The sequence below is a fragment of the Phacochoerus africanus genome, chromosome 9 (genome assembly GCF_016906955.1).
Source record: "Phacochoerus africanus isolate WHEZ1 chromosome 9, ROS_Pafr_v1, whole genome shotgun sequence".
NCBI lineage: Eukaryota > Metazoa > Chordata > Mammalia > Artiodactyla > Suidae > Phacochoerus > Phacochoerus africanus.
In genome coordinates this window covers 67,379,729-67,407,726 of record NC_062552.1, presented here as the reverse complement: position 1 = coordinate 67,407,726, position 27,998 = coordinate 67,379,729, and the positions used below count along the sequence as shown (strand labels likewise).

The window sequence follows — 27,998 nt, the reverse complement described above, 5'->3', positions numbered from 1 at the left end:
TCTGGGAAGGAGAAAAAAAAAAGAATGGACATTACTAGAGAAGAGAAAAAAAAATGAGGTCTCTTCCACCTCCCTGATTCTAGTAAAGGTCTCTGTAAACACCGAGCAGGAAACTAGAAGCTAGGGGATTCAGCACAGGGAATGAGAAAATAAAATGTAAACATAAAATGGGAACAAGACAAAAAGTAAAATGACATGTGCGTCTGTTGGGGGAGCATGCAGGCTAGAGGATGTGGCTGTTAGGCTAAGGAAGCCAGGCATACAAAATACATGGGGCTTTTTTGAAGAGGGAAGATCTATTGGTACTTCTTGTTGCTGCCTAGAGTAGTATCTCTTTATTAACCTCTAGCTTAATGTGTTTATCTTTTCCTAGTCAGGGTTCCTTCTTTACCTTATGGTATTAGACACCCATTACCAGTTTGGGCCTCACTTAGGTTTTTAGGCATCAAAGAAATACCCTTGAGTTATGTTTAGAAGTGTGTGTCGAGGATGAGCATGTGTGCACACACATGTTAGCAGTAGGGATGCAATCCTGTAACCAGCAATGCTAAGTGTAGCCCTTGATATCAAAAACTTTACTTGCTACAAAGGAGTTATTTGTTTGTGCACAGTAAATGATGTACCTTTTAGTTGGTTTCTAATCCATTAAATCGTGGGCCAGAAAATGGGTTTGTCACTTCTAAACTTTGGACCCAAGGAAGCATATGTGTTTATTCATGATGCTAAATCATTTTACCACACGCTGTGTTCACCAACAGAGTAAATGCTGCTTAAAGCTGTAATATTGGCAAGAGCAGTTGATGCTGTGACAGGCTGGGATTGGAGAGAGACCTGGTTCTGAAATAGTTAGAAAATTAAGATATCTGAGCCATCACTGATCACTGCCCACTGGTTCCACGCTTCTCAGCTGCACACATAAGACACATGACTGTGAGCATGGGCTCCCTGCCTCCTACAGTTCAGGGAGCACTCAGGGGCTCAGTGTCTTTATGTCTGAAATGGGAAAAGCACAAGCCCCTCTAGGATGATATGAGGATGAACCCTGTGATGCCTGCAAAATTTCTGTTAACCAAAGGGCCATCTGTACAGACACTGGCAGTCATTTCTTGCTTGGTGCATGAGAAACTCCAACGCCTCCACGGAGTGGAGAATCTCTATGAGTTGCTTCCCGGATTTGGGTCAGATCTGCCATAGTTTCCATCCTGCCAGTCAAACCGCTGCCTGTGGCTCTGTACGTATCAGCGCACTGACGGGGGTACACTAGTTTAGCCCTTGCCCCCTGCAAGTTAATTTCCTTTCCTTGATAATAGCCTTGTAAATATCTCACTAAGGCTGGTTGGAGCCCTCGCAGATAGTGCCCTTTATAGCAGCACCAACTTGACATTCACCCTGAACTGTGCTTAAAGAGAGTGTGCTTGGTGCCATGAGGAAGTGAGTATGGTGATGTACCCATATTTGGTTTCAAGTGCCAGTTTTGTGGGCCAGAGACTCTTGATGGCTTTCTCCTGACAACCTTAGAACACTAAGAATCACTTAGAATCATCATCGAGTACTTGTCTGTCTCTCTCTGACACACACGTACACACATGTGTTCATTCATTCCTCTGTCCCACCAAGTTCAGGCAAGATCATTCTTAAGCCATCCTTCCCAGGAGTGTGTATCTGACCTTCCAGAATGTCCAGTCAGGAGGCAACCCCACTGTCCTCAATCACACCTTTTTTTTCTTCTTTTTTTTTCTGCACCCATGGTATATGGAAGCTCCTAGGCCAGAAATCAAATCCAAGCCTGCACCACAGCTGCCACCTACACCACAGGTGTTGTAATGCCAGATCCTTAACCTACTGCACCAGGCTGAGATCCAACCCACACCTCAGTAGCAACCCAAGCCACTTCAGAGACAACATGGGATCCTTAACCCACTGTGCTGCAGCGAGAGCTCCTCACTCACCCATTTTTGTTCATTGCAGTCTTCCATGTGCAGAAATGCTTCCTTTCCCACCCAGATGTACACTGCCCCTGCCCTTCATGAGCAGAAAGACTGGCTGCCAGCCTCTCAGAGGAACCTGGCCTGTGCTCCCATCACCCCCAGGGTTCCTCCAGGCTGAATAATCCAATTGCTTTAACCATTCTTTAAAAGTCTAATGTTTCAATTATCTAATCATTTTTTCCACTTCCTTTTGAACTCTTTCTCAAGTCTTCCAGTAAAGCTTCAAATCTCAGAACTGATCTAAACAGTGCTTAATTTTTTAAAAAAAATTTATTTTATTGAAATGTAGTTGATTTACAATGTTGTGTTAATTTCTACCATACAGCAAAGTGGTTCACTTATACATACATACTTTTCATATTATTTTTCAAACGTTTTGTCAATTTCTATTGTACAGCAAGTAACCCAATCACACATATTTCTCTGTGCTGCACAGTAGGGCCCCATTCCCCATCCATTCCAAATATAACAGTTTGCATCCAAAACCCCCCAAAATGCCCAGCCATCCCACTCCCTCTCCTTTCCCCCTGGGAACCCCAACTCTCTTCTCCTTAATCATGATCTCTTCCTGGTTTTTTTTTTTAGATATGATCATCTGTTCCATATTTTAGATTCCACAAATAAGTGATATCATATGGTACGTGTCTTTTTTCATTCTGTATTACTTCACTTAGTATGAGAGTCTCTAGTTCCATTCATGTTGTTGCAGATCGCATTAGTTTGTCTTTTTTATGGCTGAGCAGTATTCTATTATATATATATATATATATATATATATATATATATATATATATATATGTACACCACATCTTCTTAATCCATTTGTTTGTCAATGGACATTTAAGTTGTTTCCATGTCTTGGCTATTGTGAATAGTGCTGTCTATGAACATAGGGGTGCATGTATCTTATTCAATGAAAGTTTTGTCTGGATATATGCCCAGCAGTGGATTTGCTGGGTCATATGGTAGTTCTTATTTAGTTTTCTGAGGTACCTCCATACTGTATTCCATAGTGGTCGTACCAATTTACATTTGACCAACAGTGGAAGATCTCACAGGATGCTGAATATAGTTTCCTGTGCTACACAGGAGGACCTTGTTGTATATGTACAGTGCTGAATTTTTTCAAAATTAACTTATAACTTAAAAATTCACTGTTGGTGGTTCCCATTAATAGGAAAATTTACTATTTAATGTAAAAGTAATGATGTGATCACTTGCCCCATGTAAAAGAAGAACTGGCAGTACACACACACATACACACACATACAGAGGGAAGTGTTGAGCTTCTTCACAGCCCTCGAGAGCAAGAGACACTCCCTAGGACACCATGATCTCTGCTTGCTGAGCACAAGGCAGCCAGCAGCCTTGAAGTTCTCACATATTTGGAAGGATGGGTATTATTTGAATGCAAACAGAACTAGACTTTGCAAAATTGTCAAGTGGATGAAAGACTTCAGCATCAGGCATTTTTAGTCCCTTTTCTCACCACCTGCCATGAGCCCTCCTGTTCCTAGGCTAATGAATGTGACGACCAGGGGTGTGTCCTTATAAGAGGTAGTTACTGAGGTAGAGCCCACTGCAGACAAAAACAAAACTTCAGTGAGTGTTGCTTCCTACCTTCCTTCGTCCTGTCTCCCACTCTTACTATCCCATTCTCATCTGGAACACAGAGTCTGAGGAAGCTTAGAGACAGTCTTCTTTATAGCTCATATCCACTTTCATCTGCTTCCAGTTAGACTTGAAAGAGGGAAACAATATAGAATTAGTATAAAACTGTTACGGTATTAGTATGTTTAATAGAAACTTACTAATACACATATGTCACTGTTAACATTTTCACTGCTTCAGTACTTAGAACTTTATCCATTCTTGCTTCAAATTCTTATAGACTTTTATATCAGCCTGTTACATTTTAGTCAGAATGCATAGTTGAATACAACTGATTTTTCTGGGACTATGAACATCAATTTCCAATACTGTTTGGGCATAAGAGAGTTGCTTTTGTATATATTTGCCATACTACTTTTTAATGCATGTATATTATTTGGCTTAGGAGGAGAAGAGTTGCCTAGGAACCAACCTAAAACATTGCACCTGTGGAATGAGAGCTACCCTGTACATTATGATTTACCAACGTATGACTTAAACCATGTCTGGCAGACTGTCAAGTCCTGCTGCAGTTGGCTGAGGTCACACTCAGAGAAGACAGTAACTATCTTTTTGCCCTGAGTCTACTCTAGACATCACCCTGAGCACTGTTTCTCCACCGTCTGCTCCAGGGAACTCAGATCTATAGAGGAACAAATGGTAGCAATTTGTTACCAAAAAGTTTAAAATCTCTGCCATGAAAAAATATGGTCCAAGTCCAGAGTCGATGTGTAGTACACAGGCTGCATTTGTGTTCCTGCCCTGCCACTTACTGGCTATGTGATCTCAGTTTCCTCATCTCAAACAGGGATGGTGATAGTATATACAGGCATTCTTTGTTTCATGGTGTTTTGCTTTATTGCACTTCAAAGATACTACGCTTCTTACAAATTGGAGGTTTCTGGAAGCCTTGCATCTAACACAACTAAGGATGCCATTTTTCTAACAACATTTGCTCACTTTTCTGTCAAATTTTGTTAATTCTTGTAAGAGTTCAACCTTTTTCATTATTATTAATTTGTTGCCATGATCTGTCTTCAGCCATCTTTGATGTTGCTGTTGTAATTGTTAGGGGGTACTATGAACTGTGCCCACAGACATTATTGATTTAATTGGTAAATACTGTGTTCTGACTGCCCTGCCCATCTAAATCTACTGTTTAATGTAGCCACCTTCATCAGTTTTCATCTCAGAGCTTCTAGATAACTTTCTGCAGCTCTATATTAGCACTTGCTGCTTTACCATGTATTTTTATGTCATGGAGATGGCATGTTTCCTTAAACCTTGTGAGCCAACCTCTGTTAGCTTCACACTTTTTTTTCTTCAGCTTCCTCACTTGTCTCATGCATCCTTGGATTGAAAAGAGTTAGGGCCTTGCTTTGGATCAGGCTTTGACTTAAGGCGATGTTGTGGTTGGTTTGATCTCTGTCCAGACCCCTGAAACTCTCTCCAGATCAGCCATAAGGCACTTTTGTTTTCTGATCATTCATGTGCTCACTGGAGTAGCACTTTATTTTCCTTCAAGAACTTTTCCTTTGCATTTACAACTTGGATAACTGTCAGCACAAGAGGCATAGCTTTCAGTTCTATCCTGGCTTTAGATGTGCTTTCCTCACTAGCTTAATCTTTGCCAGCTTTTGATATAAAGTGAGAGATATGCACCTCTTCCTTTCACTTGTACACTTAGAGGTTATTGTAGTGTTATTAACTAGACTAATTTAAATATTGTTTTGTCTCAGGGAATAGAAAGGCCTGAGATGAGGGAGACATGGAGGAATGGTGAAAGGAAGAGTCAATCCATATGGCAAACTTCATTGTTGTCTTACTTTAAGAAATAGCCGCAGGAGCCCCAACTTCAGCAGTTATCACTCTGACCAGTCGGCAGCCATCAGCATTGAGGCAGGAAGACTATAAACTGCTGAAGATTCAGATGATGGTTAGCATTTCCTAGCAGTAATGTATTTAGTTCATGTATGTACATTCTTTTTCGGACATAATGCTATTGCATACTAAACAGACAATAGTATAGTGTAAACATAATTTTATAGCACTGGGAAAGCAAAAGTTTTGTGTAACTTGATTTATTCAATATTTGCTTTATTGCGATGGTCTGGAACTGAACCTACAATATCTGTGAGGTCCACCTATACGTCTGAATTAGGAAGTAAGAACTGAACTGGTTAGACAATGTAAAGTTCTTCTAGGATTCAAAACAGAGACAGCCTCAATAGAGGCTGCCTGTCCAGTCAGCATGGTGTATAATATTATACACACATATGGGTATATCCTTGAAGAGTTCTCATTTTTAAATGACCATGCTTATGAAACTGAAAATTTTTTCTATCCTGTTTTTATGGTTTTTCTTTTTCATCTTCTTATTTTCATTGGTCTTATCCAGTGCCCCACCCTGCATTTCCTTTGGTCTGTCTTTCTTTCTTTCTTTCTTTCTTTCTGCCTTTTCTATGGTCACTCCCGTGGCATATGGGGGTTCCCAGGCTAGGGGTCTAATCAGAGCTGTAGCCACTGGCCTACGCCAGAGCCACAGCAACGCCAGATCTGAGCCATGTCTGCAACCTACACCACAGCTCTGGATCCTTAACCCACTGAGCAAGGCCAGGGATTGAACCTGCAACCTCATGGTTCCTAGTCGGATTCGTTAACCACTGCGCCACAACAGGAACTCCATTAATGTGTTTCTTTCTGATAACTTCTATAAAAGTCTTTTTCTCCCTTACAAATATTATGTCCCCCCACTTGCATTTATTAAAAATTTTAAAGAAAAATTTTTATCACCAGGCTGAAAGCTTATTTCAACCACAAATACTGAATCCTCTTCTTGATCGTCCTTTTAAGTCCTTCTCTGACTTATTTAGTTGTACTGCCTTTAGTACATTATCCTGCTTTTACCAAGTGTGTATTTCTCCTTATGCCTGGTAAAATCCACTCTTATTAGCAGACATTCTTTCTAAATCAGCATCCCAAGTCAGATGACAATGATTGCGTGTGCTATTGATTAAATACCTACTATATGATGGCACTTTTACATGCATCAATCTAGTCATCGTAACATCTTCACTGAGCAAATAATGTATAGATATTATTCTTTAAATTTTCATATAATAGTGAGGTTGTGACTTCAGAGTTCCAACTTAGGTCTGTTTGAGTGCAATGCTCATGTTCTTCCAATTGCACCATGCTACACTTTGAAGACTTTGAAGTATGCTCATTTCAAAGCAGGGTGTGGAAGCTGCTCCATGAGTTCTTTAGCTTTCTGGAAGGGACTGAGGGGACAAGGACATAATTTTCCCAGCTTTTGTACCATTGCCTTAAATCTTAGAGCCCCTCTGAACCTGACCATGGACTTTCTGATGGAGTCATGCCTCTCATATTGAGGATGCCTGGAAGATGGAATTAGGAGAGGCTTCTCCATAGTGCTAGGTCTTTGAGCCATGAGCTATGGCCTCAGCAAGACAGCCCCCTCGCTGAGCATTTTCCAAGAACTCAATTAAGTTACTTCTTGTAGAAGCTATAGAATGTTCCTGGATCCTTGGTAGTGATCAATCACAATTGAGGTGCCCTGGAATTAGAAGTAGTTCCTCTGCCTGACACATCTTTTCTTCCCTCCTCATTCCTCTTCTTTGTTGGAGTGTTGGGGATTCCTATAAAGTCCTCTGACTCCTCTTTCATACTTCTTACCAAGGCTTGGGATATGTTCCTATAGCTCAGACCCCGTACCCCCTTCTTGGTACCTTACCTGGGCCCAGATGATCCCAGGATTGCTTTTGCCTTGAGGACCCTAGAAAGACCAGAGAGAGAGATGTGCAAGGATCAGTTGTCTTTAAACCACCTGAACTGCTTACAGTATCAGCAATACTGTTGTCAGCTGAGCAGAGCAGAAAAGTGTGGGAAGAGTCCTAATGCTTCAGCCCACGTCCTGCAAAATAGATAGTGTCTTTGCACTTGAGTGTGTTAAGCCTATGTGTTCTATTGTGTAATTCATTCAAACTTCCTAATAAGCCCAAATGGAGCATTAGCAATATATTTTCTCCAGAAAGTTGCTGGGTCACTTGCTACACCCACTATTCTCTTGTGTGTGTCCCTGGAAACCAAACTGTTGCAGCCTTGAAGAAGCAAGCATAAGTGATTCACAGCAGAGCCCAGAAATTTTTATATAGTAAACCTTTGGGGACAAAGATTTTCATCCTGTTCTAAATGATGGTTTTATGTATGTCATGGTGTTGAAAATTTTGCTTGAGATAACATAGTCCAGTGTGTTAAGGAAGCCCAATATGAGGAAGAATTGCATTTGGGGAAATTTTGAAAGAATTTCTTTTGTTCATTTCCCGTTGGAGTGTGTTCCTTAACTTTGCTGAGATTATGGAAAAGAGCTGGGCTCACTATGTTATAGAATATTTCTAATAATGTGAGTCATTTACCATTACACTGTCTTGATCTTACTAGCTCAAGTGGAATTCAGGATGTTGATAAACTGTGGAGACTGTACCAACATAAAGTATGTTAGTCAGTCCTGCCTAAGAGATCATGTCTGTGTACCTCTTAGGAAAGGACAAAATAATATCGGCTGTCCACTTTTACAAAAGGTGCCTATCATGGCAGAAAAGAACCAGGAAAGGGATAAAAATCTGATGGAGAGGAGCAGCAAATGTCTTAAGCAAGTGTGATTTCTTATAATGAGAATAGAAGGAACATACAGAAAATGATAAAGGCTTAAGGTTGTGTTTGTAAAACCCTTAATATATTTTTTATTTGCTTTGGGATAAAAGTCTTCCATTAGGACACAGAGGCCAATTTGAGTCTTTAGGGGCTCAGTCCTTTAGGGGAACTCGCTCTCCAGCCTGTGAAGCATTTAAGTAGAAATTAAAGTAGGTCATCCTATTACTAAGGAGAAGCCCCCAAGCAAGACAATAAAACAAATCTCACTTGTTGGAAAAGGTCAAGGCTAGAATGAACAAATCTCATTGGAGACAGTAATAATCCACCCCCAATATTCCACCACACAAAATTTACACTAGCCTACATGAATTGGAAGACATTCATGGTCTTCAAAAATTGTCAGAAATCACTGTACATCCATGAGTCAGACATATGAACATATCTGTGCTTGTTTTACTGCCCAGGGGAGTTTTCACGTACAGCACAGTCAGAGCAGGATTGCCAGGAAACGTGGTACACACACACACCACACCATCTCCACAACCGTCAACATTTCTCTCACTAAATGAGAGATGAATGCAGAAAGCAACCAAACGGTAAAAGGAGAAGAGATGAAGAAAAGAAACTAGGAAGAAAAAAGTAAAAATGAAAAGGGGGCTAAAATGAGAACTAGAAGTGAGATAGAAGCTGTTGATCCCAAACTTGTGCACTGGTTTCCAAGGTGACCCCAGGTAATGTTACCCATCCTCACTTTTTTTCAGGCTAAGGTCATTCATGGAAGGGTAATGTTTACTTACACTCTAAGTGATATCAAAGGAAGAGTTGTCATGGGGATTCATCTTTCTTAAATTATTAGGAACTTCATTAAGAAGTTGATTCTGCAAGGTTATATGGTGGAATGTGGTAGATACAGGTAGAAAATGACTGCATGATCATCTTGTAGTCTTGGAGTTCTCGATAGCTAAGAAAAACACCATCTTAGTAATGAAAACAATGCTAGTTCACATACCCAATCCTTTTGAGAAACCAGGCAGAGGGCCAGGTGAAAAATCAGACTTAGAATTTAATCGATATCCTTTTTTCCTTCATACCTCTGTTGTTGGCAGTTTAGATGCCTGTGACAGAGAAGGCTGAGAGTGGCTACGTAGCAGGTGACAGTTGTGGCTGAAGGTGTTAAAGGGCTATATGGTGAGACCACTATAAATTCTGTAGACTAAATGGAATTTTAATAAGTCCAGTAGTCATTGAGAGGGAGACAATTATTCATCAAATGCATTGAATAGTGGAATATATCCATTTTCAAATTATCTTTTGTTCTAACCTATCTTTAGCTATTTAAGTCAAAAGTGTAGGTAAATGGATCATTGTGCACATTAGAATCAGGCTGAGAATATTGATTCAAGATTTCTAGTGAATGAATTATCAATATGACCAACTGCAAATTTCTTTTGGAATTGCTGCAAATTGGCACATCAGTGCCTTTGAATAGATCATGCAGAACGTAGGTTATTGTTACAGTGAATCCCTGCAGGTTGTATAATGTTATGGCTATTATATAACTTCAGTAAACCATGTGGCCCTGAGTCACTGAAAACACTTTTATCTAGTGCTTCCTCAGGTCTGTTAGTTGATACACCCTCTGTAAAGTAGAGCTGTGGTGTTCTGTAGCCACCCATGTCAAATAGCCCAAGACAGAATGCAGTCACTTAGCCCTGCCCAGCAGGTTGATGCTCTGCGCTGCTTCAGGAAAAAAAAGCAGAAGAGCAAGGTCTGCCGCTCTTTGACAGGTGTCTAAGATGTCAGTTACCAGCCCTAACTTCACTAACGAACTAGGAAAGGGCAAGATTCTGCGTGATCTTCAGGATCCTGCGAGCACTCTAGGACAGGAGAGAAAGGAAAGGTGACCTCTGGCCGAAAAGTTTTGACATCCTCCTCCCTGGGAAATTTATATGGTGGCATTTTTAGCTCCATGTAATGATCCAGCCCTGTTGGGTAAATATAAGAGCATATTGTGAGCATCTTTTGAGCATGTATATAGCCAAGTATCCAGGCATCTCAAAATTCAAAGAACAGATCTTCAGTTTCTGCTGAATTGAACAAACATTGGAAATCAACTATACTTTAATAAAAAATGTTTTTTAGAAAAGAAAAAAAAAAGATGAAAACTATAGAATTCAAAACTATCACAAAAGAAAAAAAAAAGAAACAGATCTGCTCCTGAAAAATTGACAGTGACAGTTTCATATATTGAATTTATTTTACCCTTTGATACCCATGATGCATTACTCTGGTAAAAACTTCAAGATAAAACAGAATTATACCTTTGGAATATTTTTAAAGCAAATCTGAACACTTATTTTTTTTTTTTTTTTTAGGGCCACACCCATGTCCTATGGAGGTTCCCAGGCTAGGGGTCAAATTGAAGCTGTAGCTACTGGCCTGCAGTATAGCCACAGCAGTGCCAGATCCAAGCCACATCTGCAGCCTACAGCTCATGGCAATGCCAGGTCCTTAACCCACTGAGTGAGGCCAAGGGTCAAACTTGCGTCCTCATGGATACTAGTTAGATTCGTTTCCACTGAGCCATAATGGGAACTCCTGAGCACGTGACCATTTGACTTAGTCAAGTAGCTGAAACAGAAAATAGCTGGGTCTGTCACTGTTGCTGCCTCATAGGTGGGTTAGGAAGGTGTGAGGTGGTAAGCCCAGTAGTGTCCTGAGATCAGACATGTCCTTCACCTTCTTCAAGTCACTGTTATTTGTCTGATTTTACACTGAAGCCAGTCACCTTGGACTTTATCTTTGCACTTCTATTAGTTACACTTCTCCGTAGACAACTTTAGCCCCATGATGCCTGTTAAATCTCACCGGGATTTGGGGTAAAGCGTCTTTTGATCCCAGGAATTCAAATAATAAAAAAGCCAGTTACTCTTCAATGATAGCAATGAATTCTCTTCCAGTCAGGATAGTCAATGAAGGAGATCAGGAAATGGAAGAAAACACCAGTCTCATTTTTCATATTAATTTCTTCTTTACTTAAGTCAGTGGCAAATACCAGAATTTAATTTTTTCCTTACTGATGTCTTTATCCCACAAAATTACAGGCACCAAAACCTTCATATCCCATCCCTTGCATTCAGTTCCTGCATTCATCCATGGCAGAATCCAAGATACATAGCCAAGTACCACTGCTTTTAATTGTATAAATTTGGACTGTCATTTAATGTACACCTAGCAGATTTGGTGCCAGCAAATTTCACACTCGATTGCTCTGCTTTGAAGGGTATCATCTAGAGATTCACTGAAAAAGATTTCTTATGACATTAGTTGTTATGCTTTGTGTATATGCAGGTGTGTTAGCAAACAACGAAATCCAGTCTCTTCTGCTTCATGTGTGTTAAATAGGCATGTGGGGATAAAAGCAGAAGCATTTACTTGGACCCCCTGAATAAGATGAGAGCTCTGTGGGCAACTATGTATGCTAGTCTTTCTTATCTAGACTCAGAGACCAACTGTGAAATGAAAATAGAAGGTCAGCAAAGCAGCAGAGAGCCATAGCAAGTTGGTTAACCCAAGCTGTTTATCCCAAGATCATTCAGGATCAGGTTCCCAGTTCCATCAGAGTAATTGATTTTCACATAAATGTGCACCTCCACCTTGTATGGAGCTAAGGCAGTGAAGCAGTGGAGCTTCTAAGCATTTGAAATGTACAGCAAACCTATATAAAGATCTCAATATCATAAAGGTAGGAAACAGAAGAGGTGCAATTACTTTAAAAAGATTTCAAGAACAATCCTAATAATCATTGTCGATTTCTGAAACTAAATGCTACTATTCGCAGTCCATCATATTTGTAGCTTTATGCAGGTCTTGTAAAAATTAATTATTAATTATATGAATGATCTGTATAATGGAGAGTAGAGAAAATCTAGTTACAATGATTTCCTGAAATTAGCATTGAAGGTTTTCATGGCCCAAGCATTTTCCCCAACCAGAATTTCTTAACTAGGAATTCCCATTGTGGCTCATAGGTAATGAACCTGACTAGTATCCATGAGGACACGGTTTGATTCCCTGACCTCACCTGACCTCACTCAGTGGGTTAAGGATCCAGTGTTGCCGTGAGCTGTGGTATAGGTCACAGGCATGGCTCAGATCCCACGTTGCTGTGGCTATGTTGTAGGCCGGCAGCTGCATTTCCAATTTGATTTCTAGTCTGGGAACTTTCATATGCCTCACGTGTGGCCCTAAAAAGAAAGAAAAAAAAAGAATTTTTTAACTAGTGTCTTAGCTTAGATTCCCATAACTTAATACCATATACTGGATGCTTAAACAACAGAAATTCATTTTCTCATAGGTCTGGAGGCTAAAGGTCCAAAATCAAGGTGCCAGCATGATCAAATTTTGGTGTGGACCCTACTCCTGGCTTGCAGGTGGCAGTCTTTTTGCTGTGTGTTTGCATGGCCTTTCCTGGGTACATCCCTGTGGAGAGCTGGAGCTCTCTCTTCTTATAAGGCCACCAGTCCGATCAGATTAGGACCAGTATGACCTCATTTACCTTTAATTACCTCTTAAAAAACTCGTCCCTAAATATAGTTACATTGGGGTTTGGAGCTTCAATGTATGAAATTTGCGGGGACATAATTCAGTCAGTCGATGGCAACTGTATTTTTTTTAATTTATTTTTTATTGTTATTTCCCCCAACACACTTTTTTTTTTCCCACTGTACAGCATGGGGACCCAGTCACGCATACATGTATACATAATTTTTTCTCCCATTGTCATGCTGCGTTGTAAGTATCTAGACATAGTTCTCAGTGCTACACAGAAGGATCTCATTGTAAATCCATTCCAAGAGCAATAGTTTGCATCCATTAACCCCAAGCTCCCAATCCCTCCCACTTCCTCCCCCTCCCCCTGGGCAACCACAAGTCTGTTCTCCAAGTCCATGATTTTCTTTTCTGTGGAAAGGTTCATTTGTGCTGTATATTAGATACCAGAATTGAGTGATATCCTATGGTATTTGTCTTTCTCTTTCTGACTTATTTCACTCAGTATGAGAGTCTCTAGTTCTGTCCATGTTGCTGCAAATGGCGTTATTCCATTCTTTTTTATGGCTGAGTAGTATTCCATTGTGTATATATACCACATCTTCTTAATCCAATCATCTGTTGCTGGACATTTTGGTTGTTTCCATATCTTGGCTATTGTGAATAGTGCAGCAATGAACATGTGGGTGCATGTGTCTTTTTTAAGGAAAGTTTTGTCCGGATATATGCCCAAGAGTGGGATTGCTGGGTCATATGGTAGTTCTATGTATAGATTTCTAAGGTACCTCCATACTGTTCTCCATAGTGGTTGTACCAGCTTACCTTCCCACCGACAGTGCAGGAGGGTTCCCTATTCTCCACAACCCCTCCAGCACTTGTTCTTTGTGGACTTATTAATGATGGCCATTCTGACTGGTGTGAGATGGTATCTCATGGTAGTTTTGATTTGCATTTCTGTTATGATCAGCGATGTTGAGCATTTTTTCATGTGCTTTTTGGCCATCTGTGTATCTTCCTTGGAGAAATGTCTATTCAGGTCTTTTGCCCATTTTTCCATTGGGTTGTTGGCTCTTTTGCTGTTGAGTTGTATAAGTTGCCTGTATATTCTAGAGATTAAGCCCTGTCAGATGCATCATTTGAAACTATTTCCTCCTATTCTGTAAGTTAGCTTTTTGGTTTCTTTTGCTGTGCAAAAGCTTCTCAGTTTGATTAGGTCCCATTGGTTTATTTTTGCTCTTATTTGTGTTGCTTTGGGAGACTGACCTGAGAAAATATTCATAAGGTTGATGTGAGAGTATGTTTTGCCTATGTTCTCTTCCAGGAGTTTGATGGTGTCTTGTCTTATATTTAAGTCTTTCAGCCATTTCGAGTTTATTTTTGTGCATGGTGTGAGGGTGTGTTCTAGTTTCATTGCTTTGCATGCACCTGTCCAGGTTTCCCAGCAATTCTTGCTGAATAAACTGTCTTTTTCCCACTTTATGTTCTTGCCTCCCTTGTCAAAGATTAATTGCCCATAGGTGTCAGGGTTTATTTCTGTGTTCTCCCTTCTGTTCCATTGGTCTGTATGTCTGTTTAGGTACCAGTACCACATTGTCTTGATGACTGTGGCTTTGTAATATTGCTTGAAGTCTGGAAGAGTTGTGTCTCCTGCTTGGTTTTTGTTTCTCAGGATTGCTTTTGCAATTCTGGGTTTTTTGTGTTTCCATATAAATTTTTGGGTTGTTTGTTCTAGTTCTGTGAAAAATGTCATGGGTAATTTGATAGGGATTGCATTGAATCTGTAGATTGCTTTGCATAGTATGGCCATTTTTCCAATATTAATTTTTCCAATCCAGGAACATGGAATATCTTTCCATTTCATTACATCTTCTTTAATTTCCTTGATTAATGTTTTATAGTTCTCAGCATATAAATCCTTTACCTCTTTGGTCATGTGTATTCCCAGAGGGAAATTCATAGCAATACAGGCATTCCTCAAAAGAAAGATCTCAAATTGACAACTTAACCCACCACCTACATGAATTAGAAAAAGAACAGCAGCAGCAACAACAACAACAACAAAACTAAAGTCAGCAGAAGGAAGGAAATCATAAAGATCAAAGAGGAAATCAATAAAATAGAGATTCAAAAAAACAGTAGAAAAAAATCAATAAAACCAAGAGCCATTTTATTTATTGTTCTTTGAAAAGGTAAACAAAATTGATAAACCTCTGGCTAGACTCACTATGAAGAGGAGAGAAAGAACCCAAATAAACAAAATTAGAAATGAAAAAGGAGAAATCACAACAGATACTGCAGAAATACAAAAAAACATTTGAGAATATTATGATCAATTATATGCCAACTAATTTGACAATCTGAAAGAAATGGACAACTTTCTAGAGTCTTATAGCAGGCAACTATATTTTTAACAGTCAAATTCTTTTCACTACAAATGTTTTTAATACCCTTCCCCTAAAGATAACAATAGATGTTTCCTAAATTGAAACTCATGTGTGAATGCACCAGATTAATATCTGAGGTCTCTAAGTGGTCTTTTAATATGCTAAATTCATTATGGGGCTCTTTAATCATTGTTACTACCCCTGACACAAACTCCTTATCTAAAGGAATACACATACAAAGCTTTTATTATTTCCTTTTAAAGATCCCAGTCTTTAAAGTTACTGACTGCCCAGTAAATAGTCAGGTCCATGTCATAATCAACCATAACAAGAATGGCAGTGTGGGCCTACCTCGCATCAGCAAGGATGTATTTTTAAGTAAACATGACTGTAAAATAAATTTCCGTAAAGTCCATCTCATTTTCACCATCATTTCTATATAAAATAGTACATATAATACCAGTGAGGGAAAAGAAAAAATCCCTAAGTCTGAATGAAAAAACTTTGGGGCGGGAAATGGAATTAGCATGCTGCCCAGGCCCATGGCCTGCTACTGTGTGTTCTCAAACCGTGTCCTGTCTGTGGCCTGCTGGGAGGTATGGTTCTCCTAGCAATGATTTGTTAACTGAAGTCCCTTTTGTGTTTATAGGCATTAGCCTCTTTCTCTGAGGCATGAGAATTTCCTTGAGGTCTGCAGTCTCTTGACTGTCCATTTAAAATTCCAAAAAGATAAATATGTGAGGTGATGTATGGGATAATTAACCAGATGGGAGGACTCTTTTACAATGTATACATATATCAAATCATCACAGTATACACTTTGAATATCTTACAATTTCATGTGTCAATTATATCTCAGTAAAGCTTAAAAAATACAAATTCCATCAATCCATGCCTTTCCAATCTAAAGACAGCATATTAGAGGTGTGGAGCTTGGTGATATCAAACACACATCCCCACCAGCATCCTGAACTGCCTCTGTCTCTAAGCTTTTATGTTTCATAAAGTTAATTTCCAATTTGACACATTTTCTTAGCCTTGGATCTCACAGAGGAACTTTCTTTAAGAAAGTAACTCGTGAGTTTGTTCAGTTTTGTAAAAGCTCCGGTGGTACAGGCCTGGTGCATAGGAAGCACTCAGCAGGTGTTTTCCACGTGCATCGCACTGAAACAGTAGGAACATGAGAATTGCTTGTGTAGAAAGAAATGCAGGAGGAGAAGTAAGGTCCTAGCAGCTCTGATGGGGTGTGAAACAACTGAAATCCCCAGCAGGTAATTCCAGGAGCAGGAGGAGCAGGAGAGCCCTTGCTTAGATCTCTCACGGATTGATGTGTGACATTGGGCAGTGTACTTAACTTCTCTGAGCCTCAGTTGCATGAAGTGGAATTAAATAATACCCAGTTCACATTTGGTCTAAGTAATTTTCCTGACAGGTGTTTGTTTCTTTCCCTTCCCTCTTCTCTATGGTAAGTATTTAAGTGAACTGAGCATTGTTTAAAAATCCTGTAAGATGATGATATATATTATATATGCTATATAATAGTATATTTGATATACACTATATGTAAATCATGTGTGTGTATATGTGTATAATTACCATTCCCTGTTTTCCAGTATCCTGTGATCTAAAAGATATCCAATAAACAATTATTTGTATCTGTTCCTTTTTTGTATGATATTTTGTATAGCACAAACAATTTGAAAGACATCTGGAACCCTGTGTGCGACCAGGCTCCATGTGTAGCCAAAGCAAAGCTGTGACATGTGCAGGCCTTTCAGGACCAGTACAATGTAGTTCTTATATTATTCCTGCCAACCTGGGAATTCCTCCTTTAACTTGAAAGAGGACTCTGAATTCAAAGGGAAAGATGCACAGTAAGGAAATAGCTCCTGGATTCTGCAGAGCCTGTGTTCCAGTAAATTCATGTGCTACATTCGCAAAAAGGAGATGTTTTAACATTCCAGTGAATGTTCATGCCCTAGAATAACTAGCAGGAATCCTCTCCTGGAGGCAAGGAGCTTGTGAGCCACTGTGGTCATTTCTGCCTCAGGTGTGGTCCTGGTCCCCTGGGGACAAGCCACAGATAATGTGGAGTCTGTGTGTTCCCCCCATGGCATTGAGACACAGACACATGAGTCCACCAAATGTTGCCCCCTTCTTTATACCAGAGCCTGTTGTCCATTTGGCTGGATGTTCAAAATCAAGAAATCCACCTCCCTCAAGCCTGGATGTAAGGCTTGAACTAGCATCCTGGAGAAGAAAGGTCAGCACTTTGATACACAGTGCCCACGAAATGGAATTTTAATGAGAAAAGCAAAACCTGAGCTCTTGACATAGAAAGCAGATATCTTTGTTCTTTTCATGTTTTAACATTTCACCAGCTCAGCATCGCCCCTTGTATTCTGGTACCTGTCCTCCAAGAACTGACGAGAGGCCATCTGTGTCTCTCTGCACAGTTTTCTTACCTAAGATGTTTGGATTTCTGTGCTTTAGGAAACTCTTAAGGTGCCTTGTGGTGTCAAGGTCTATTGTTCTGGAATTCTGCTTTAGAGGGAAAATAGTCAAATGTGACTGAATTAATCCAACTTGGTATTGTGATTGGGGAACATGTGGCCTTTGGTATGTGACCATGACACACACCTGTGCTATTAGGCTTCATGTTATTGACCCGTCGCTGGTGGGGAAACAAAGGAAGAGACCAGATGCAGGAGCCCCAGAAAACTCTGGGAGGTTCCTGAGAGTTAAATAAAAGCCCACACCTTTGATGTGTGCTTTTCTCCACTTTGAAATACATTCTTGGCTTAGAGTCCTTCTAAAAATAAGGCTTTTGTTTCTGCACAGTGCAGGATGGTTAAAACTCAGATTGCAATGGCAAAATTTGGGAGATGTTTCTTCCCCATGAACAGATACTGGCGGGCCCTTCTGACCTCACTGCAACCTCTCCTCAAGGTTGCTGGGCGTCCATGTGTGTGCATGAGTGGTGAAGCATCACCGCCTGTGTGCAGTCACAGGGCAACATGGCATCCTAATGAGCTCTATCAAAGTGTTCATGTATCCAAAGGCCAAAAAAAAAAAAAAAAAACCTAAGAAACTTTCTTCTCACTCTTTTATCTGCTGCCAAAATAGAGGGGAAATATAAGTATTGGAGCCCTGTCCTCACTCTCCAGGCCACACTTCTTTTGTGCTTGGCTTCTTCATTCTTTCATGACCATGGAGATGTGGCTCAAGGGCAGACTCATGGATCTCCAGTGCCAACCCATTGCTCAGGTAGCAGAAGCAATTTTTTCATGCAGCCTCTCCCTGTTAACACAAAGCCATTTTAACAGTTAAAAAGTACTGGTCTCTAATGGCTGGCAAGTATTGTGCTCCAGTTCATGTTCTGTTCTCATCCTAACAGAATTATGTCCTAACAGTGAAAAACCCTGGGCTTGGAGGAAAAGTTGAGTGTGTCAGAGACGGCACTTTATCATGGGTTGTTATTTTCTCCAGAACCTAAGCCTGGAGGAGGAGAACATCACAGATGCACGGTGCATTGGACATGGAGCACATGCATGCATTTAAATCACGTATATCTTACTTTTTTACTGATGTAATTGTGAAATATGTTCTTTTTGCATTCATAATTAGGGGGTGGAACAGATGGTGAAGGCTTAGTTTAAAATAATCTGTCATTAAAATAACCTAGCCTACTGGTAATTCTTCACTCTAACTGGAGTTAGGTCATAGGAAAAGAGTTTGGGTGATATTTTTTTATCTCTTCTCTATGGGAATGCAGTAGAAAGAACCACTAATTTCAGAGTAGTCACATACATGAGAATTATCCCTATAAGTGTGCCACTGTAAAAGTTCCGCTCTGAAATTTGGCTGCAGTGAAATGTGCAGAAAAAGAAGAGAGCAGAGACAAAACCACTTTGACAAATATAAATCCATTTAGCACAATGCATTAAACATTAGTATACCTTCAATCATGAAGCTGTAGTTAGTTTCATACCCTGCAAGGAAATAGCCTCATCATTTGACAAATACTGTTAGAAGCACTCAGCTTTTGGGGTTAAGAAACTGTGCCTTACACTTTATATGTTACACTGATGTCAGGGGATATAAATTATAATTACAGGCATTATTATTCAGAGATGCTTTAGCTCCTGACTTCTGTATCCAAGCTTCATTGCTGCCTGTGTACCTCATAGACTTACTAGGATGTGACAAAGGAAATCTCCCATCAGCCCTGTCGAGATGGCTAAGAACTGGTTTTAGTAATAAGAAAACTGTCGTGATAAATCAGATACTTCCATGCCTTGAAAACGTCTGTTTTACTGTTTCTTCTAAGATTTTTGTTCTCCATCTACTTTGAGGAAAGCAGATAGATTTCAGCGTGACTTTATAATAATCTTCTCAAGGAGGGACTAGCATTAACATTTGTGTAGGTTCTTTTTCATCTTAATCCAACCTTAGTTAATAATCAGAAAATTCTACATACTGAGTAAGAAGATGTAATTAACCCTTTGACCCCAGAATCTTAATTGGCGCCTGTTGAAAACAGTGGGCAGTTTTTGAAAAAAAAAAAAAAAAGTAGCCTGCAGTGATTGAAACTGCTCAGTATATAGTAGCTTTCTCGTTTCAAAATTTTTGAAATTTCTAGAGAACTTTCAGATTGATTGTATTTGGTCCCCAAGACTAATTAATTAAATGTTTTCTTCCTCCTCCCACTTTTAAAAATGAAGACAACCACATTAAACCAATGTTTATGCTACTCTTAAAACTTTTCTGAGTAGCCAAATACAGCTAACTATAGACAGGGGTGACCTTGAAGCAGAAAGTAGTGGCACTGTGAAGGGCAACCTTGCTAACCTGCTGGAGACCTGGTTTCCTATCCCATTCTTTGTTTGAAAGATTATTATACCCAAGTTCATCTCATACTACAGATACGATTTCTGAAATGATAAGCATAAAAGTGAGAAATACAGTTAACTAACCTCTTTTGTTTACCTTTGTAATGACAAGCAACTAATCTGACTAGTTGTTTTTATCCCCCACCAAATTGGCCGTTATTTTTAATTGCATTGACTGGCTGTTTTGTGTCATGTAGACATAGCCTCATTTTAATCTCACCAGGAAATTGGAACATGTGTCGAAGCCTCTGTTTTTGCCAAACAAAACTGGCCAGTTCTTAGATCGCCACTGCTTCATAGCATCAGATGTTTAGCCTCCAGATATTCCTTTTCCCTGCTATGGTGCCCAAACCTCCTCTAGTATTTTAGTAAATACATGAGGTATGAACTTACTTAAAAAAAAATCAGAATCCCTTTCAGTGATAAAGCGAAGGATATGTGTTGGTGGCCAGTGAATAGCACTGAGTATTTTAGAAGACTGTGAAAGGATCCAGTCTAACTCTGATTTTCCAAATGTCAGGGGATACCCCAGATGATGTTAGACATCTGTGGCATCAGAATCTGCAAATAATCTAATAGCTCCATAAACAGAGCTCTTGGAGGAAATAAAGTGCCATTCCTTTTAGTCATTCTAGCATTGTGGTGTAAGGGAAAGAGCTTTGGGCTTGGAGGTAGAACTAGATTTTATAAGTCTTAGTTGAGCAGTGGTTAGGTGTTGGTTAAAGATGAATAAGACTGTTATTCCCCATTGTTGAGAAATTCATTCTCCTGGGAGTTGGGACCAGGATGATGCAATGTCACAAATGCTTTATTAATACCATGGGAGGCAGCATATTTAATACCGGGTCTGTCACGAGCTAGCTGGATGGTCTTACCCAGCCACTTAGCCTCTCTGTGCCTCAGGTTATTCATCTGAAAAATGAGAGTTTGGGCAACAAGGGATCATCTCAATGCCAGCACCATCCATCCTTTCTTCTGCTCTCATGCATCCTTCTGACTGTCACTTGCCCCATCAAAGTTATCTTGTGATCTCCCTCTGTGTGTCCTTCCAATCTGACGATGGCAATTTATAGTTTGAGAAGACGACACATGTGTAAGCCATCTCCTGTGATTACATTCCAGGTCATGGCTTGGGTTGAATGGAAAACCTAAGCAGGCTCTTTTCTCCCTGGGGAAGGTCGGAAGAGGGAGGCTTCATCCTCATGAGTCAGCCTTAGCCCTGGGAGACATCTTGTTTGAGGTGAAGACGTGTTGAAATGAGATGCTTCTCAAACTTCTACAAAGAAAACTTCCCTCCTTTTGCACTTTTGGTTCAAAGTCAGCTGCTACTGTACCACTTCTAAGCTTGAAGGATTAGGTCTCAGGAGCCTCAGAGGGCTTGGCAGTTTTGTCAAAGATAAGATCCAGTTCTCATAGATACTGTTCCATGTTCCCAAGATGTTTTCAGGGAGACATTACAAAGTAAAGGTGACCAGATGACCTCTTGTGGAAGTGACTTAAGAACTGTCTTGTCATCCCTATTCCCATTTATCTCCTACCCCTAATGGTAGGGTTCTATTATCTGAAGAAATCATTCAAAAACAAGTGATGATTTTTAAGAAGTTACAGACTCCCTCTTAATACAAATATTTTGACATCATAAATGCTGTCCAATGTATCTTTTCATTAATGTTATTGTATCAGTTAATCTTTATTTTTAGTGGAAGGTGGTATAGTTGAGCCTGACAGCCCGAGTTTGAATCCTAACTTCACCACTTACTAGGGTCAGGCACATTGCCTAACTTTGCCAAGCTCAATTTTTTTATATGTAAAATGTGGATAATAATATAATTACCTCAAATGGTATTTGTGAAAATTAAGAGACAATACATGCAAACTGCTTAGTACATGATAAATGCGAGCTATTTAATAAACGTTAGCTATTACTATTGTACTGTCTTTACCAAAAGCTTGTCTATTTTGTAATTTGCTTTTAGTGGAACAATACAATATAACTTTTGAATTGTTTCCAGAACCTACTAAATCAGAGGAGGAGATTAGACGTTACTATAGTTTCTGACCTTTGGGGCTATAAAAAGGACAAGGAAGTATAGAATCCAAATTTCATACACACACACACACACGCACACGCACACACACACACACACACACACAATTCATTCCCAGAAAGATATGTACACATATATATGTATATTTATTTCATATATATATATATATATATATATATATATATATATATATAGTTCCCAAAAGTTCAGTATTTTAAAAGAATGAAATTATTGCTGAGATTTTAGGCAGTCCATTTTTCTACCTGAATTTTACATGCCTCTTCCACTTTTCTATATTTAAAAATTATGTCATTAATTTAATGTTGCTACATACCTTGTTCCCAGTGAGGATTTCCTGTATTCCCAAATTCATAGTCTTTGTAAATACCATTAATCTTTAAAAACCCTTTTGCTGTGCAAGCAGTACTTGTGCAACCTCCCTGGTTTAAACTTAATAAATAAAGCAAAACAAAAGACATGAGGATGATGGATATAAGATGCACTTGGATTTCAAGAATTTGAAGCAAATTTATTCTCAATTTGGGTGGTGTCTTACAGTTGGAGTCTGTGATGATTTACACCATTCATCAAACTGAAAATGCAGCCTTCCATTTGAAAAGTGGATAAGATTTTAGGACTTACAGATCATGTGTGGCATCCTCCTTTTTCCCTTCTCTTTCTTCCTTTCTTTCCATTTCAGGAGCCATAATGGAAACTAGATCTTTCACAGTAAAACTTTAATACAAAGTTTTGCAAAAAAAAAAAAAAAAAAGGATTACAGTTTATAATACTTCAGCCTATAATTTATAATATTCGCCCATAATATATTGACTTTTCCTATTTGTTCTGACACAATAGGCACTGGGAGTAAGAAGAACATAATCCTTTATTAGTTGACAAATTATTTATGTCCATAGCAGCTCAAGTGGTGGTTTTACTTGCTCTTCATATGGGAACTCTTTTTTCTCTCATTCCACTACAGTCTTCATCCCTGTTCAGCTATTTAATAGAGAATTGTGCTGATTTAATCTCAGTAACTACTGAATCCAAAAATAAATAAATAAAGGCAAGATCTCATAAAATCGACATGACCTGATTTTCTGCATGAATGTAATGCATCTTGATCAAAATGATGGAGACATAAGGAAGTCCCTGAAATGAAGGAAAGCTTAGAGTCTTAATTCAGACCTTTCATTTGTTCATGTCTAATACAGCAGTCAAAATCTTAGGACTTCTGTTCAGTATGAAGGAAAAAAAAATGTTCTTAAATTTGGTTGTGTGTTGCTTTGTATCAGATACCTTATTAACTACCTCCCCATCATATATTCGTATTAACCTATTGATATATTTATTTTTTCTGCAGTCCCTGGATGGCTTTGTATTTGCACTAAATCAAGAAGGAAAATTTTTGTACATTTCTGAAACAGTCTCCATCTACCTAGGCCTCTCACAAGTAAGTAAAACAATTTAGATTCTTGACAGCGTTGTGAAAGCTCCTTCAGCCTCATGCCTTTCCTTCTTCAACAGACTCTCTATTTAGCATGAATTATCCAATTTATTCTTTAATGCCTCTACCTGACTCTTCTCACAAAGTCAGTGGGAAAAATTGTATGTCAGTTCAGAACGTTGGGAATCAACTTGTGCTCTAAAACTTTAGGCCCCTTCCTCACCCCCCCTCCAAGGATCATTATTAATTTATTGAGAGCAAATGAAGTTTCTTCCCTCGGTTGTTTTGAACTTTGAAACCTCTGGGCCCTGTAGGAGAGGGACACACTAATAGTGCTTCCCTTGTGTCCTATTACTGGATGTTTATGGAGGACCCTGCACTATCCTGGGAGCTGACACAATGACAGGGAGTCATTTGGAGTCAAGAAATGCTGAAAGATACCATTAAAATGTGTTTCAGGGAGGGTTCCAGCAAGGGTGTATTTTGCTGCCTTTGCAAATGCTTCTTATTGCTGAAAGACAATTTCATAAAATAAGATAATCTTTCATTATTTCCAATTTAATTACTCACATGTGTCTGTCAGAGGTGAAAAGAAAAGAAGATGGAGGCAGCTGGAGGAAGGGATAAAATCCTAGATGTTTAGCTCTTGATGTTCCCCAGGAAGAGAAAAATTTTACTTTCATTGGAGTCCAAGACACAGGCTGCAGCTCCAGAATGCCAAAATACCCTGAAGAAAAGTCTGCAGTTCCACTAATTATCCAGATGTTTTCTCCATAAAAATGCTGAACATCTGGCTATTTGTGCCCATACAGGTGATTGGCTGAGTTTGACCCGTTTCATCTGGTGGTTTGGCACGAGACAAACACAACCTCAGTGGGAGGGATTTTGCATGTATGTGATGATCTGCCAAGTTGGATAATCTACTTTTCATTCAGTTGCTCCTTTGAGCTAAAGATGGAGATAAGATTTGTCTCTCTCCTCTTAAGCAGGACCCACCCTAGACTCATTGCTTCTGAAAGCTGGCACTGCTCTAAGGGGGCATCCAGCGTGGGTGGAACATTTTGCCTGTTAGTGAGTTTGCTGGGTAATAGCTAAATCAAGAAAGAGACTGGGAAATAATAAAGGGAGATATTTGGCCTTTGAGGAGGGTTGGGGGAGGAGGAGAAACACTGCCAAATTTAATTATTTACTTTTGAGAATCCAAGCAGGGATCCATTAACTCTTCCTTGAAGGACATGCAAAGCTATTGGCTCCAGTGTACCTAGCAATTCTATTTTATGTGGACTTGAGCAAATCGAATGATAGAAACTGGGCTGTGGTCAAGTCATTATTAGTATCCCTGCATCTAGTTGAAACTTCCAGTTTTGCAGTAGCTTTTAAGAGACTTGAAGCCTTGTCTTAATCTGTCTGGGACCCAGCATTGAGAATCTCCAATGCTGAAATTGGTGTGCCACCATGTTAATACTGTATAGAATGGAAAATCACTGGTTGTTGTTCTGCAGTGCCCATATTCATCTGTTTTATGCAGAGTATCCAACAAAGTTTAATAAGCCAGTGAAGAAGAAGGATGAATAATTAGTTTAAGCAGGTAAATGCTAATTAGGGAACTCCTGAAAAGCATCCATTATAGACTAGCTCAAAACACATTTTACAGCCCTGGTTAGTGGTGTAATCCAAATTCTGTCAAGGCAACTGCATTTTCTGTAATTGAGATGTGTATGTTTGCTTTGCATAACAGATGGCTCTGTATGCTTAGACTGATAGCTAGGAAAATAATAATTGCATTATTCTGGCCAAAAGAATATTAGCTCTTGGGTTTTGGCCATTTCAGTCAGTCCTCCTGCCAGCACAGCATATGCACATATATGGATTGGATTTTCAAGGAAATTGATGCATCTGGAATAGTGTGGCCATCTGAAATATCATCTGTTCAAGAAAAATTTGGCTTTAACCCTGTGCTGGTTTCTCCTTAAAAGCAATAGATTTCCCTGCTTTTCTACTGTAACATTAAATCTGTCTTCTAAAATCTGAGGCAAATAATTGAAGTTTCTGAGAATAAAGCAGCTATGTAGACATGGTACAGTAGCTGGCAACTTCTGTGCAGTCCTTCCATGCCTTTGCATGGCATGGCTTTTAAAGTGCATATCCATAGTCAGCATCTTGATTCACCCAGGGGCAGATGCTATCCACAATGGGCCATTGCCCTCTGTGGTGGATATGTCCAATGTTGCCACAGTGGACACAAAAATATGTGGTATAGGGCAGAAGTCTTCATCTGGAAGTATTATGCAACTGAAATCATGAAGGATAACACAACAAGGTGATTTTTGCATATACCAATGTATGTGTTTAGAGTTCAAAACAAATTTAAAAATAGTTCTGGGTTAACATTAAAATAATATGATAGGAGTGTAGTATATTTTTAAATGCCCAAAGAATGAGGAGAAAAAAAATCTATACTAAAACTTCAGAGATGGTTTTCCAACTCAATTAATGTTCTAAGTCCTAAAAGGGTAATGGAGGGTCCCAAGACATAACCCTTCCCAAGTTTCTTCAGTCTCTCTGTAAGTTGTGGTGACATACAGTATAAAATGTACTCCGAGTTATTCAATTAATCTTTTATACACATATACACACACACTTAATTAAATGCAAACCAAACACTCTGGTTGTGTCCTACAATTCTGACTCAGTGGTTCTCCCATCAGATTCTAGACAGTGATAAGACAGTGTGGATAAATTAAGGCAGCATGTAACTGTATCATCAAATATGTATCCAGTGAAATTGTTGAGGAATATTGTGAATGTGTCAGTTTGTTGGAGCATAGCTGCGTATGCATTTGTAATTCTCAAGATATTCCGCCTTCAGTTTGATTTTCTTTCAACATGTAAATAAATATGGTAGCTTTAAAATGGCTTATGGTCTCAGGAAAGAATTAGGATTCTTTTTTGGCTCAAGAGAAAACTAACTAGAGAAACTTCTACCAAATTCAGTTGTGTAGCATGAATGTAGAGACAGCTGGAGCGAGTTTTTCACCTCCACTCAACTGAGTGGAGCAGTTCCAGGTGTCCTGGATGTGTGCATGCCACTTATGCTCTTTAAGATATTTTCATGTTGTCATGATGATGGAATGAAGTGATCTCTGATGATGTCCAAACACCTTCAGCGACCCTTTGACTTTTCCATAGATAGTTATTTAACTTAACATCTAAGATGTGGTTTTAAGTGGTAGGAAAATGCACTGTTGATGTGGTTTTAAGTGGTAGGAAAATGCACTGTTGATGTGGTTTTAAGTGGTAGGAAAATGCACTGTTGACTTACATATCTGGGTACAAATAATTCCCAGGTACTAACTAAGAGACCTTATCTTAAGGAAGATCCCCAAATATCATTTCTAGGCTTCATTTTCATGGAGATTACATGACTTCTTATGCCTGGTGATGGTGTCCAGAACTGCTAAAGACAACTCTGCTCTTGCCTTGCAATGGAACAGACAGAAATAAGAATGAAGAAATAAAACAGTGGTTTCCCTAATGCTGAAAATGCCTCAGTGATGGGTAGCCAGATTTTATTAAATTTTTCCCACTTGTAAGGGCCTTAATCACTAAAAAAAATCCAAAAGAGACTTAATACAATAAATTAAGAGCACTTCTACTTCCATATAGAGGTTAAAGCTTAGAGAAATATTTATTTGTTGGCTTATACCCTTCTCTTTCCAAAAATGAAATAGCTTGCATAAACATATACAGTAGGAGTTCCCGTTGTGGCTCAGTGGATTAAGAACCTAATACAGTGTCCATGATGATGTGGGTTCGATCCCTGGCCTCACTCTATGGTTAAGGATCTGGCATTGGTACAGGCTGTGGTGTAGGCTGCAGACATGGCTCAGATCCCACATTGCTGTGACTGTGGCACAGACTGGCAGCTGCAGCTCCAATTTGACGCCTAGCCCGGGAACTTCCATATGCCTCAGGTGCAGCTGTAAAAAGTATATATGTATATATATGCATGTGCATGTATATATATGTATATATGTATGTATATATACATACACACACAATAAAAATAATGGAAAAATAGAATTACAGTATGAGAAAAAAGATGAAAGCAGATAATGAGTTACTACGTCATAGGAGAACACAGTAAAGGCTTATAAGAAGGGGTATAGATGGTCTGATAAAGTGTCACATTTACCTATGAACTTCTTGGTAAAAAGGCAAATATAGTCATCCATCAAAAATAAGGAAGTATCACTTCTTAAGAAAAGCAAAGTTTTTCTGGGACTGAAATATAAAAATAAGTCCCAAATGTAATTTCTGGTAGGGGTGACTATGTGGATTATGATGGAATGATTTGCTTCCAC

At 39.2% G+C, this 27,998-nt stretch overlaps 1 protein-coding gene across 3 annotated transcripts in view; it reads left to right on the top strand.

Annotated features, from left to right (window-relative positions):
- Positions 1–27,998, top strand: part of NPAS3 (neuronal PAS domain protein 3) — an 866,013-nt gene that overhangs the window by 595,147 nt on the left and 242,868 nt on the right. For all 3 annotated transcript variants that reach the window (XM_047795435.1, XM_047795436.1, XM_047795434.1), the window contains exon 4: positions 23,551–23,640. In XM_047795435.1, coding sequence (XP_047651391.1) covers positions 23,551–23,640 — 90 coding nt within the window. The remainder of the gene's footprint in view (positions 1–23,550; positions 23,641–27,998) is intronic.